This window comes from Antechinus flavipes, chromosome 6 (assembly GCF_016432865.1).
Source record: "Antechinus flavipes isolate AdamAnt ecotype Samford, QLD, Australia chromosome 6, AdamAnt_v2, whole genome shotgun sequence".
In the NCBI taxonomy this organism is placed as follows: Eukaryota; Metazoa; Chordata; class Mammalia; order Dasyuromorphia; family Dasyuridae; genus Antechinus; species Antechinus flavipes.
This window is the reverse complement of record NC_067403.1, coordinates 196009969-196024097: the sequence shown is the minus strand read 5'-3', so window position 1 is coordinate 196024097 and position 14129 is coordinate 196009969. Positions and strand designations below refer to the sequence as shown.

The window sequence follows — 14129 nt, the reverse complement described above, 5'->3', positions numbered from 1 at the left end:
AATATATTATCATACATTTGACAGATGAGAAAAATGAGTTTCAGGGCCATAAAATGACTTGCCAAAATCCACAGAGATTCAAAGGGGATTCAAGTCTGGTAAGTCCAATGCATTCTCTGCTACACCATCCTATAATGGATGACCAAAGACTATGTGCCAAAGCTCATCATGGTTCTTCCCTCTGTCTGAATTGTCAACCTTGTCTGTCTTTATTACCAGGTGAATTCTTATTCCCTCTTTAAAGTCCAGCTCAGATGCTACCTCCTCCCTTACTTAAAGAAGTCTTTCCCAATTTTTCCTTTTAATCTAACCAAGCACCTGATTTAGAACCTGTCATCTGTTTATCAGATAATATTGTCTAACAGTTATCTGCATATGTATCTTCTCCTCAACTATAGAAGCCATTCCAAAAATGCAAAGACCATTTAAGACCATATATTACCTAAGAATTTTGTGCCCTTTTCCCACACTAGGACCTAAAAACAGTTTGCACAGCATTTGCAAAATGCTAAAAACAGCATTTGCACAGCAAATGCTTAATAAATTTTTGCTAAATTAAATTCCTGTCCTTCAGATTTCTGTCAATTCAATTTGTCCAGAATAAGAGTTTCTTACTGTGCATTCATAATCATCAATAAAAAAATTTTTTAAGACTTCTGTAACTTTGAGTACTCAAAGGCCCCATGCTTCTGTGGTATTTAAAAAAAAAAAATGGCTAAGCATCCTGATAGCTATAATTTCATTTTCTTAGCTGGTATTATTATTCTCCAATTCTTTTTTTATTTCATCTAAGTTAGGTACTAGTAGGAGATAGTATATTAAAAAACATAATAAAGTATAATAACTCTAATTAAAGTATATAATTCTATTCCTAAATAAGCTTTCTTAAATCTGATTTAGCCACAAAAAGAGCTACAAAAATATTCAGCTTATCCTTCCAAAACAGGGATGCTCCTAATTTAGGACCACTGATTTCGAGCTAGAAAAGTTCTCAGAAGAAACCTAGTCCAACACTTTTAACCCTAGAAAGAAAACCGAGATCTAGAGAAATGAAATGACTTCTTTTCACTTGCTAGCATTTTAAATCCTCTTACAGAAAAATGCTAAAGGGTTAAAACAGATTGTTTGATCAATCAAGTGATGGTTGAAACCTTAACCACAAGAGGTTCATAATTGTGGTGTCAATCCTATGGAGAGATCAGAAAGAACACTGAATTTAAAATTGCAGGCTGTGAATTAAAGCCTGGCTCAGTCAACCTAGGCCAGAGGTTGACTTTTTAAATAGGGGGCCAGTTCACTGTCCCTCAGGCTGTTGGAGGGCCGGACTATAGTAAAAACAAAAACTTTGTTTTGTGGGCCTTTAAATAAAGAAACTTCATAGCCCTGGGTGAGGGGGACAATCGTTCTCAGCTGCTGCATCTGGCCCGTGGGCTGTAGTTTGAGGCTCCCTGAGTCCTAGGCAATATGATTCACTTCTCTGGGTCTCAGTTTGCTTATCTCCAAACCAAAGAAAGTGGACTACATCACCTCTAAGGGTCTTTCCAGTGTTAAATCTAGGATCTATAGTATAGACAATGTAAAGTTTACATGTGTAAGCATTTGCGAACAGAATTTGCTTGATTCAAGTAGAGACTTCTAGGAATTGTGTTTATTTATGCTCACCTCTGCCCTTTAATGTGACTTTCACTATAACTAGACAGATAAGATAGATAGAAGACAGACACATCTATCTACCTATCTATCTATCTATATATCTAAAAGTCAAAGAGTGGCCCCACGATAACCTAATTCTCCATTACAAATATTCCACTACTAGCTCATACTCTCTCAACTCACATTGTTCCAAATTCTCTCCAGAGGGATGCACACTTTAAAACTATCTCCAGTGGGCCAATATCAAAAACAGAAAGATAAAAAGAAATTATATTCTAACCAATGAAGAAGAACAAAATAAAAATACAAAAGGGTGTATGATGATGTATGATGATGGACTCTGCTCCTCAAAAGGATAATGAAGATATCTGGCTACAAAAATATGACCCATAAAAACTACTGACTGAGAAAGATGCTCAAAGGTTCTTTATAAGCATTGGTGACCTACAGGTAATTAAATTTCTCTTAAATGCCTGAAAAACAAGAAACATATTAAAAAGTAAGTGAACAGGATGAAATTATGGGACATACATTTGACATACTATGCTACCCTCACCCTGGAAACACCTTAATATTCTGGTGAATAATTTTAAATTTAAAGGACATTCCATTTGATTTATAAAGCCAGTCAAAATTTTCCCTTGAAATTTTTATTTCAGGAAAATTTGTGAAAGAAAAGGGAAAGAAGGAGCAGACAGGTAAATAATCAAGTGCTAAAAACTAATAAGGAAAAAATGCAAAGAAATTAAAGTATGATCCCATTCGAGGATCTACTCAATATAACTTAAGCAAAAAGTAACAAAATATAAAAATTCAACAACAAAACAATTAGGATAACATCGAATATTCCTTAACGAACTAAAGGCTTCTGTCAAAATTTCATCTTTTGTTTACTAGACAAACATACTACTAAGTTATGGATTTGAAAAAATTTTCCCCTCCAATTTATGGCATAACTTCAAAGAGAACCTAAAATAATCTAGCCATTTAGATTACAAAAATATTGAAAATAGACAAAAAATTTTTAACTAAAATCCATTCTTAAATTTTCTAACTGAAACCTGAACAATGAAAGCTTTTTCAGTATGTTTGAATGGCTTGTCTTGCTGATTTCAACTACGCTATAGAAGGCAAGCCCAAGCCACACAGAAATATTCCAAATTCTAAGGATGGTTCTGGGACTCCTTCAGTGAATGGAAGTACAGACTATATCCCAAGATACACATTTTGCAGAAATAAAGATGTTAACTGGAACTATGTTAATTCAACTTTGGTTAAAATTCTACAAAGCTCTGCACCCCTTCTGTCACCATTAAATCTCACTTGACACTTACCTTGGCAACATCATCTATATTAATCCTGCCATCCTTGTTTTCATCCAGGGCAGAAGCCAACTTCATCAATTTGCTCTCTGGAATTTGTTCAAGTTGTTTCATCACATTTATGAGCTCACCGATGGTGATGACATTTTCCCTAAGGGGGAAACCCAATCTGTATATGGCAAACAGTTACTATAAACAGAAGAACTAGAAAGAAATATGCAAGGAGTAGAAGAACATCATCATCTCCCACTAATGAGTACCCTCTAAACTCAAATATCTCTGCCGGTGTTAACACTCTTTATAGACCTCTTTATAGACTCCTGCTGTTCAAAGTCCTATCCACATTAATGTTTAATATTCAGGATAAAACATTCAACCCTAACTACACAATCCCTTGGTCCCAACATCTTCTCCACTTAAGAGGTGAGGGAAATATTAAAATTCTAAGGAAGAAATTAAGGATCCTTTTCCTTTTTAAAATAGTGAAATACATTAGTGCTTCTACCTGAATGACTACCTGAACCAGAAATGTGCTACCAGGAAAAAGTAGCAAGTGCTCAGGATGTTGTCTCCTTTGGGAACTTGGTTAGGAGTCACTGTAGCTACACTTCTGCCCCAAAAAATGAGCTTTTAGAACATGTATACATTACATCTGAATTAGTTACCACTTTCTCCTATAGCAGTTTTCAGCTCCCATAAATTTCCTTTAAGACACTGGACCCCGGGCTAGCTAGGTGGCGCAGTGGATAGAGCACCAGCCCTGAAGTTAAGAGGACCTGAATTCAAATCTGGTCTCAGACACTTAATACTTCCTGGCTGTGTGACCCTGGGCAAGTCATTTAACCCCAATTGTCTCAGCCAAAAAAAAAAAAAAAAAAAGTGAGAGAGGGAGTGAGACTGGACCTTGACACAACATTCTCTTCAAAAGATTCACGTCAGATGGAAAACCCATCTCCCACTTCCCCCACTCCCAGACAGCTTTTTCCTATGGAGAATATATGCAATTTGGATCTCTAGTCCTCATTTCTGGAGTCCTTAAACAAGCAAAGTTCTCAAAACCTAAGACATCACTGGATAGTTGACTCTTTCCATTAAAATCTTCTGTCTGTTCTGTACCCATGAATTTAAACTTGCACACCCTGATTCATTCTTTCCTCTCTACTGAACAGACTCTGAACCTGGCACCTCTTTCTCTTTTCGGAACCAAACTGACTCAAATCCCATCCCCTCCCTACCCCTCCTTTACCTTAAACCCACCATCTAACCACCAGGTCTCTTTTGGCTCTTTCCTCTAAAATACTTGATAAAGTATAAGCAGTAGTGTACTTTTTGGTTTGTACTCTTAGGTACAGTTACTATGAGACTGGGATCTGATAAAACCTTGTTATCCCATTATTATACTAAGGATTCTTTAAAATACAACACGTAGGATTCCTACTCCAGTTCCAGAAAAGGGTCTAAGTTTTTTTATTCCTAGGGATATGGTTACTTGAACACAGGTTTACAATAAACTTAAAATTAAAGAGAAAAAAGAAACAATTTCTACATAAACATTAATACCAAATTAGATGAAGTAGTATCTCATGCATCAAAATCCTTGCGCTTCCCCTTGCTCGTCTGTCATCTTTCTCATCAAATCAGAACTTCCTTACAAACTCATTACAAGGAAAAAACAAAGATTCAGAATAACAAACTACACAAAGCATTTTTATGGTATTTGACCACAATTCTAGAAGATATAAAGTCTGTTCTTCAATTTCTTATTTCTAGACTCTGTGAATGTTTCTATATTACCATTTACATACTATTAAAGCAAAGATAATGTCTTGTCACTGATTAACTTCTGTATGCAAGCAACATTTATAGTTCCAGGAAAAGATTAGGATTTAGGTAAATGGTGGCTCTTCATCATCTATATTTACTGAGCCCCCAATTATGTCACAGAAGTCATTAGAAATTATAATAAATTACCTCAAGACTGAAACTACATGGAGTACGAAGAGTTTGGTGGGGAAAGGGAAAGAATAAACATTATTTCTTTCTGATACTTGAACTTATTTTTTTTAAAAAAACAGCTGATCAAAGCAAGATATTCATAAAGTAAAAACTAATTTCAAAAATAATCTCTCCTCAATATCTAAAAATAAAACTGTATTTAGTCAAACTACTATATAAAATTAAATCCAAATTAATTTATCAACACTTACCCAGTAGCAACAACACTACTACTGTCCAATTTTCCTACTTCTGGTTTTTGATCTTTCTCTAATTCATGAAGTATTTTTCCTATCTGTCCAATCATCTGGTTCACCCTCTTAGACAATCTCTTGCTTGCTTTTGATTCTTCTATAATCTGTTCTTGACCAGTCTTGGAAAGCTCCTTTTTGATCTCTTGCAAATCCTGATGAAGGTTTAAAAAAGGACACATTAAATCTTCATGAGATATGTTCAAAGTTCAAATACAGCTTAATATCAAGGAAGTTATAAAATTCAAGAGTATTAGCAGTAAAAAGATATAAAATGATACATTATGCACTTAAGAGTTTCCACTGTTATTAATCACAAAAATTGCTCTCTAGATATTTATATCTACATAAAACTATTCACACACTATATACTATATACGTACATACACATTTGCACATCTTTTTTTTGCTTGTGACCAATGTACAATTGAGTTTTCAATAATCTCTAATCACCAAAAATTGTATTCAGTGGCAGAGAAAGGAAATATGTTTGGATTTGAATCCTTCCTCCTTCTAAAGCCAAATTTTAGGAATATGAGTGACTGTCTGATTTTAGGCTATTAATCTAAATAGCAAACGAACATTATAATAAAGCAAAAAATTGAAGCTTATTCTACCCCCACCCAACCTCTATGAAGCTATAATGCTTTATTGGAAAAAAAAAAAACCCTAATATTAGCAGATCTAAAACACACTCCCTCTTCAAGCCAATACATAAACAGGGTAAAATTTCAATTCTTTGAATGATAAATTAAAAATAAACACTTCTTTTTAAAGTAACAATACAAAACATTTTTGTCTCCTTACATTTGAGAAATGAAGACCACTCTGATTATGCAGCAAAAGAGATGAATGTCCTTACGTTCTGCTCTGTGTTTGTGACCTGTTAGTCACATTATATATTAATTGAGCAATTAAACAATAGTACACATCAGGTATGTGCTACTAGAATTCAAATTTAATTTCAAGCAAAAAAGATGATGCCAGAATGTCAAAGGAAATAAATTAAAGTTGATTTATTATTTCATCTTCTCTGAAAATATTTAATTTATGTGATGTAATGCAGCAACTATTAACTGCATGCATTTAAGAGAAATGGGAACTATAATTTTACTTTTTACTCCAATCTTAATTTCAGCAACAGACATCATAAACCAATTTAATAGAAGAATTTTTCTCATAATCATTTCTGAAGACAGTTTTGAAAATTCATCTTCATTTTCTCTATAAATCACTTCCATTTCTGCAGTTATTCTATTCATTTAAGCAAAAAAAAAAAAAAAACAAAAACCATGACTACATCTTCTTTCATATACTCATGTATTAGACAGGACAACAATGAAGGGATTTTGTTATAATGGCAGCTGATATAGCCCATATAAAATTCACTCCCACATTACAGACTTTAATTTGCAAACCACCATCAAATGGAAATTTACTATGAGAAAGAAAGTACTCATGCCCCTTCTTTCTGCTCTATCAGGCTGCCGAAGCTGTCAATCCACATCAAACAAGGCATACAGTAGGTAATAATGGACCGAGAACACAATTCTCCATCTTTTCCTTTCCTACCTCAAAGCAAACCTAACCTCCATCCCTTGGGAGCAGTCAAGAATACTGCTCAGAAAATGAGACAGAAGCAGCTAGTAGCAAGCCCATTCTCAGTGGGTGTTAGGCATCTTTTCTTGCAGTCACTCCCACAGGGGTCCAGGAATAACTGAGACCAAACATCCCTCATTTCTATTGCACTTTTAACTTTTAGCACTTTCCTTACAAAAAAGCTAAGAGGGAAGGAAACCAAGCAACTATGTTGCCATTTTACAGAATAGATGTAGAAAGGGGAAGCAAGTTATCCAGGATGACAGATTGCAAGTGCACAATGTGTCAGGACTGAAATCGATTAAGTCAATGCTTCCTGGAGGACTCTGGGAGACAGAACAGTAATATAAAAAAAATTATCCATCATGAAAATAATAAGCCAACAAAGATGGCTTGAAGCTCTAGTGGAAAACACTCATCATCAAGGTGCCTGTTCTCCCACTGATCCCGCATACCTCTTTATATTCCTGAACATCATCTTTCAGCAACTTGAGCTCCTCCTTCTCTTTGGTTAACGACTTCTTCTGTTCCTTCAGTTTAGTGCAAGCATCACTAAGCAGGTCAATTTCTTCCTTGGTTATTTCTTCACCCTGGACAAAAAGAAGAGCCCCAAATAACAAACAAAAATGTCTGAACTTTGTTCCTGAATAATTTCACAAGCTCCCAAACTTTCCAAATACCACCATATATTCCTATTATATATCCATGGAGCTGGTCTAGCTACCATGTTATCAATTTTAAAAAACCAAAATTAAATGTTTAAGGATGGAGGTACAAAGGGAATCAGATACAAGTTAACAAGATCATAAATGGTACTGAGATGATGATCCCTTGGAATATGCATAAGATATTCAAATAGAGCTTATAGGATGTGCAAAAAAAAAAAAAAAAAAAAAAAGGAAAGGAATCCTTAGAGAACTAGACTACCATCATGTGATACAGAGAGGGGAAGTTAGTGTCTAGGCAGCATCAAATATGACTCTATTGGCCCTCAATCCAGCACTTCTTTGTCTAGTATCCTGCCTCTAACTAACCTTGTGTTAAAAAGGCATTTTTAGTGATATTTTTGTTTTTTACATCATCTTTCCTTATGACACTGGTGGTGTTTCTCCTATTCTACAACCCAGAAAATATCCTTACAATAAAGGGCATAATGAAAACCCATAAAGAATAAAATAGGTTAAAAAAAATTCTAAAAAACCATTAACTCTGCATGGGTCATGCAACTTTTCTGGACATTTTAATATCTTCTCCCTTTGCTGAGTCAAAAGCATGTCTCCTTGTTATTTATTACTATGGAAAAAGGATGTTTCCCATTAAGTTAAATTCAATCTTTAAGTTTCTTAAGAACCAAATCCATTACCTGTGGGAGGAACTAATTTTATAACTCACTGATTAAGGGAGTCATGGAAGAAGCTCTGTTTCACAGTTCTTTAACATCCCAGTAGAAAACCCCAACAGAATACTAGGCCTCAGCTTTATTGTCTTTATATAAAACACTAAGTGGGAATGAGAAGCAATTTAGTATCACTGATTTCTCAGGGACAGATTGGGACAATACACACTAATAGCATAGAATAGAGGAGCCAAGTCTCCTGATGTTACTAGAGTACCATGTAACCTACTGAAATTTTGTTTGCAATGTTGAAATTTATACAATTTTAAGCAAATAATGGGAAAACTAAGTCCTTGAAGTATAACCACTCCATAGGATACATTTAAAAGTTCAGCTTTATAAGCAAAATAACATATTAGAAAAATTGACAGGACTCTCAATCTATGAGAATGTATCCAGACCTTAATAAATTAAAAGCTAACTGCTACAATAAAAATGATACAGTAAAACTTGTTTCCCAAATAAATGAGGATTTTACTTTAACCTTTTCTTTTTAATGCAAAGTCTTTCTACATCTCTGACATCTTAAAGCTACCACACCAAGTTTGACTCACTTAGATTTCAGTTCAAATCCAGTTTGAAACACTTATTAGTTGTATGAACCTGGGCAAGATACTTAACCTTGTTTGCCTCAGTTTCCTCACCTGTAAAACAGAAATAATAATAGCAACTACCTATGAGGGTTGTTGTGATGATCAAATGAGATAATAATTTTAAGTGCTTAGCACAGTGTCTTGGCGCCTAATAGGTGCTATATAAATTAAATTATTTTTACAACTACAACTACACCACTACTACCTACTACTGCTGGTACATCTTCTTTATACAAGATTTAGAGAAGCATCTTCTAGTTCAGCCTCCATGTCTACATTAAAGGAAGTTAAGCCCAGAAAGTAAAAAGTTTATTCAAGGTCATTAACTACTCAGAGGCAAAACTGGAATCCAAAACTTCTAGCTATCACTGCCCTGATCCTTACAGCCTTATCATTATCCTCTGCTAGCAATGTTGAGGTCACATTATATGCAGTGAATGCCACTGTCCAGGTTGGGGAGATTTCAGCAGAGCAAATTAGGTCATCAGGAATAACAAGGGGCTGCAAAAGGGGCTGTTGAGAGCCATTCTGGGCTGCCTGCTTCTTCCCCTTTCCAGAAACCAGAGCTATTAATGTCTCATCCCTGTTGAAATTACTCCCCTGTCAATAATTGACTTCTATTGCTAATACTGGGCTTGGAGTCAGCATGACCCTGGATAAGTCCATTAACCTCTTCCAGTTGCAAGAAAATAATTAGAATGTTAAGTTCCCTGACAGCACAAACTTTTTACCTTTTTATTTGTAGCTCTAACACTTAACACAATGTCTGGCATAGAGTGAATACTTAATAAATGATTGACTGACTGAATCAATCAACCTATGAGGTATCTACCTCATAGGACTATCATGAGGATCAAATGAGATCCTCATGTGCCTAGCACTTTGCAAGTCTTAAATTGCTGCATAAATTGTGGACATTCTTCTTCTTAAACTAGCTCCCTGTCTGCCCAGCAATAAGACACTCCATTGCACATTTTCTTGTTTCACATATAAGGATATCATGGAATATCATGAAAAGTTTTCCTGAAAAGAATCACTTATATACTAGTGGTGTTCTCACTTATCAACCTCGTTATCTGTTTGCAAAAAGGGAAATAGGGTCAATCTGATTCTTTTTTTTTTTTTTTTAAATAACTTTTTATTGATAGAACGCATGCCAGGGTAATTCAATCTGATTCTTAATGAACCCACACTGGTCAGATGCTAGTCATCAGTACATGTTTTTTTTAAATATTCAAAAGCTGTTTTAAACTGATGAGTCTGCAAGTTTGGAAATCCACTTTCTCTTACTAGGATAATAATTGTTCATCTTTAGCTTTCTGTTACTTTCTCCATTCTATATAATGCCCACAATAAAATTTATTGTTTTATTTATTGTTAGGCACAAGAGAAGGAGGATAGGCTTTCTTACTGGAGGAATAAAATATGTATAGTGAAAGGCAATCAATCAAGGAGAGATGTCTGACAATTGAGATCAGTAAAAGTTTTGTGAAAGATGAGTTCTGGCAGGAAAGGAGAATAAGTGTACTCTAGGCTGAGCAGACAAACTAAAGGAATGTGGAGAGCCCCAGAGAAGGAAAGTTCCATTTCTTTGGTTGGAGCACAGGGTAGTGTAATGAGTCATGGAAAATAAGGCTAGAAAAGCATGGAAGACTAGGCTGAAGAATCACAATTTTATCTTAAAGGTTAACCAAGTGAACAAAGTTAACCAAGAAGATTCACTTAGCAAGACTGGGTGCTTTTTTCCTCCCTCTGGATTAGCCCAAGCTAGAGACGGATTCTTTTCACAGTATGCTCTACCCTTTTCCCTTAGAAGACCACTTTTCATGCTGGAGAAAAGAAGTGCTACTGTATCCTGTCACCTGACAATACTTCCCCTCCAAAGCAGGACACCTAGTTCTCTCTTCGGTTTTACTTACAACATTCATTTTTTTTAGAATCCCTTCTGTTCTTTTTACACTTTCTGCAACACTCGAGTCATCTTGGGCTTTATTTAGCCTTCCTAACACTAGTTTTACAGGTTACTTTTTTGCATATGTCCTTGCTTAGAAACGTTATTTTCCAATTTAGATGACTTAAAACAATCCTAACAATTTTATTTATATATAGGACTGACAAATATATTTTAATATTCTTAAGCAAAATTTTTTTTGGGGGGGAGCAAAGGGTATAAAACAACTACACCTTCTATGGGGTTAACAAATGGAGAATCAAATACTAAGAATGAAGGTTACATAAAAATACAATCTCTCTTCTCACTGCCTCAAATATTTCTAATCATTTGCTTCATAGTTCCTTCTAGCCCCTTATTTATCATCAAATCTGCTTTATTTTGATTTTATAAAATAAGATAAATTATTGCTTTTGTCACCTCAGACAAACTTGAGTTAAGCAAAATTTTTCAAATCCTGCCTACCAACAGGTTTTTACTGATCTGGTTCTATTGAAACATTTTCCCACAATTCCTACCTGACACCGAAAAAACATTCCAAACACTCTGTTTTGCATAGTAGTTACCTTCAGGCCTTCTAGGACTGGGGCAGTATCAATCAGAGTCTCTGATTTCAATGGCACCTTGGTGAGCTCTGGCTCCAAATCTAGGGATGTAGGGATTGTTTTTCCCTGCCGAAGGACTTCTGGACCCAACTCAGCTTCTTTCTGAATTGAAGACCACACAGAAATCAAAAATAACTCCACAATAGTAGGTAGTACATTTTCAGGGTTATAGTCAATAAATCAATGAATCAGCTACAAGTTACATCATTTAAGTTCCCATCTTAAATAAACATAATATAAACATTTAGATTTGCAAAATATGAATAACAGATTGATTCTTTAATTTACAAAAGAATCCTTGATTGGATTCCTTTAGATAATATATGAAAAATAAAGTTTCAATTAGAAAAATTCTACTTACATATAAATTTTCAAAAGCACATATATAAATAAGATAAACATGCAAAACAATTTTTAAAAATACTTTGCAAATTATGAAATCATGTTCCTATTTGGGTTGTGGGGAGATGGGGAAATGGGAAAGTAAAATAATGAGTAAAGAAGATCACATAAAATGACTATAATGGATATATAATTTATATGTAATTTTTACATTTACACTGAAATAAATTAATTTTCAATTACTCCTAGACAAACTTAGCTTAAAGATGCTGAGTTACCCATATTGCTTAAATTATGTGTACAGTAGACTGTCTCTAATTAATATGTAAATTTAAACCTATATATTGGGTTTAAAATATAAACTTGGATTTAAAAAAAATTTTTAAACTTCACAGATATAGGATGAGGAGGCAAGGTTGGACAGGAGTGTGTCAGGAACAATTCAGGGGTTTTAGTGGATTATAAATTCGATGAGTCAAGAATGTGATCTAATAGTAACACCAAGTTGTGCTGCATTAAATGTCCAAGATTTAAAGAAGTAATAATCCCACTTTGGGGATCAGACTATATATGGAGTTCTCATTTCATTGCAGAATAGCACTAATAGAATATTAATAAGATGCAAAGCATTCAAAGAAAGGCAACCAGAATGTTGTAGGGTCTTAAAGTTTATGCCAGATGAGAAGGCTTTGAGGGAACTAGGAATATTTAAAAAAAAAAAAAAAAAGATTTTGGGGGAACATAAAAGTTTTCTACCAACAATTAGAAAGCTGGCAATCATATGGAAGGATTTAATTTATTCTATTTGACTTTAGAATTAAGAGCAATGGATAGAAATCATGAAGAAACAAGTTTAGGTTTTATCTCAGGAAATATTACAACTGAAGTTATCTGTAATAGTTAAACAGGCTGCTTTCCTCAGCAAAGCTCTTCAAGCAAACTGGTACCTGCCAGGTACATCAGAGCAGGGATTTCTTCCCCCCCCCCACCCCCCCTCCCACGTAGGGATTGGAATATAAGTAGTCATCAACTAAGTTGATATCCCTTCCCAACTCTAAAAACCTGTGATTCTGTAAACGCAGTTTTCAAGGTCAAAATATTTATCACTCCAGAAAAGGCAGGCTATACCCGCTTACTTTCCTCTTCCATGGGAAATGTGATCCAATACCTTAAGGAAAAGGCAGCCTCTGCCTTAGGCTGCTGATTTATGTCTAACTAACAGATGAGACAGTCCTTTCCCAACTTGGAAGGGAAAGGGCATTAAGTAGGAGGAAAGGTTTATTACTTCTCTAAGGAAGTTAAATTCTAACATAAGGGTTAACATTCTTTGGAAAATTGTTCCCAAACATAAAATATGTGCTACAAATAAACATGTATGTCTGGGTAGATATATGTATGCATGCCTACGTACAAAAATACTCATCTCCAAATGAAACAGAAATAAATTTTTAGATTAGCTTACTATTTTGAATTATCATCACTGTTATCTGCCTCTATCTGCTCAGAAAAGACAGGTGCTATAGGCAATGAAAGAACAGTAAATGGACTGTTATATTACTAAATGAGACTGGGGACCAAGGTAAGGTCATTGTCATTGTCAATTTGTAACAGATAATACATGAGAGATAAAGTTTTATTTCCTGACTTTCTCCAGTAATGTTCAAAAGTTCTTAACTATAAACAGAGTAAGCATATGAGAAGAACAATTCAGGGATTAAGATTAGGGGGATGGAAATAACACAGAGGTCACAAGTTAAGAGATTCTAGTAGGGTGATGGGACTAATGAATCGTTAAAGTTTATGAGTTCATGAATGGCTACATAGACAAATAAAGTCACAGCAAAGACGATGAAGAAAAGCAAATGATCAAGATGTCAGATAGGTCACAATTAAGGGACAAAAATTAAGATAAAGTAAAAACAAAATAGCTTTTTGAACAAATGTTGTGGGAAGATTTGAGAGTGAGAAAGGAAAATAATGGAACTTATAAAAATTGCTGAAAATTTGGTTTTATTTATCCCCAAATACCACCATTTCCATTCATATTTTCCAAATATATATGAATGCAGAGAATTTATTTATATATTTAGAACAAAGAATCTCCAGTTTAAATAAATAGACACAAGTTAAAGATCTAAACACCCAAGAAAACATAACCATTCCCATCATAATTGCATAGAGAAAACTACCTTTCCAGCTGCTTCCTCCTGCAGAACTTCTCGGGCCTTCTCAGCAGCTTCAGTCAGCCTCTCCTGCTCTTCCTTCTCTTTATTTTCCTGTCTAATGGCTGCTTCTTCCATCAGAGTGGCTTCCAGCTTAGCTTTATTGTCTACTTTCTCACCTTCAACCTCAGCAGCTTTGACTTTGGCTTCTTTGGCCTATTAAAAAAAAAAAATCCAACACTGTAATCTATGTCCTAAAG

The 14129-nt window shown here is 34.7% G+C and overlaps 1 protein-coding gene across 3 annotated transcripts in view; it reads right to left on the bottom strand.

The window, feature by feature from the left end:
* LETM1 (leucine zipper and EF-hand containing transmembrane protein 1) overlaps positions 1-14129 on the bottom strand; it is a 78733-nt gene that overhangs the window by 5965 nt on the left and 58639 nt on the right. For 2 of the 3 annotated variants that reach the window (XM_051966386.1, XM_051966384.1), the window contains exons 9-13: positions 13897-14085; positions 11327-11467; positions 7276-7410; positions 5183-5376; positions 2988-3144 (exon numbers count right to left, since the gene is read on the bottom strand). In XM_051966386.1, the coding sequence (XP_051822346.1) occupies positions 2988-3144; positions 5183-5376; positions 7276-7410; positions 11327-11467; positions 13897-14085 (816 nt within the window). The remainder of the gene's footprint in view (positions 1-2987; positions 3145-5182; positions 5377-7275; positions 7411-11326; positions 11468-13896; positions 14086-14129) is intronic. The other variant, XM_051966385.1, reaches the window with a different exon arrangement.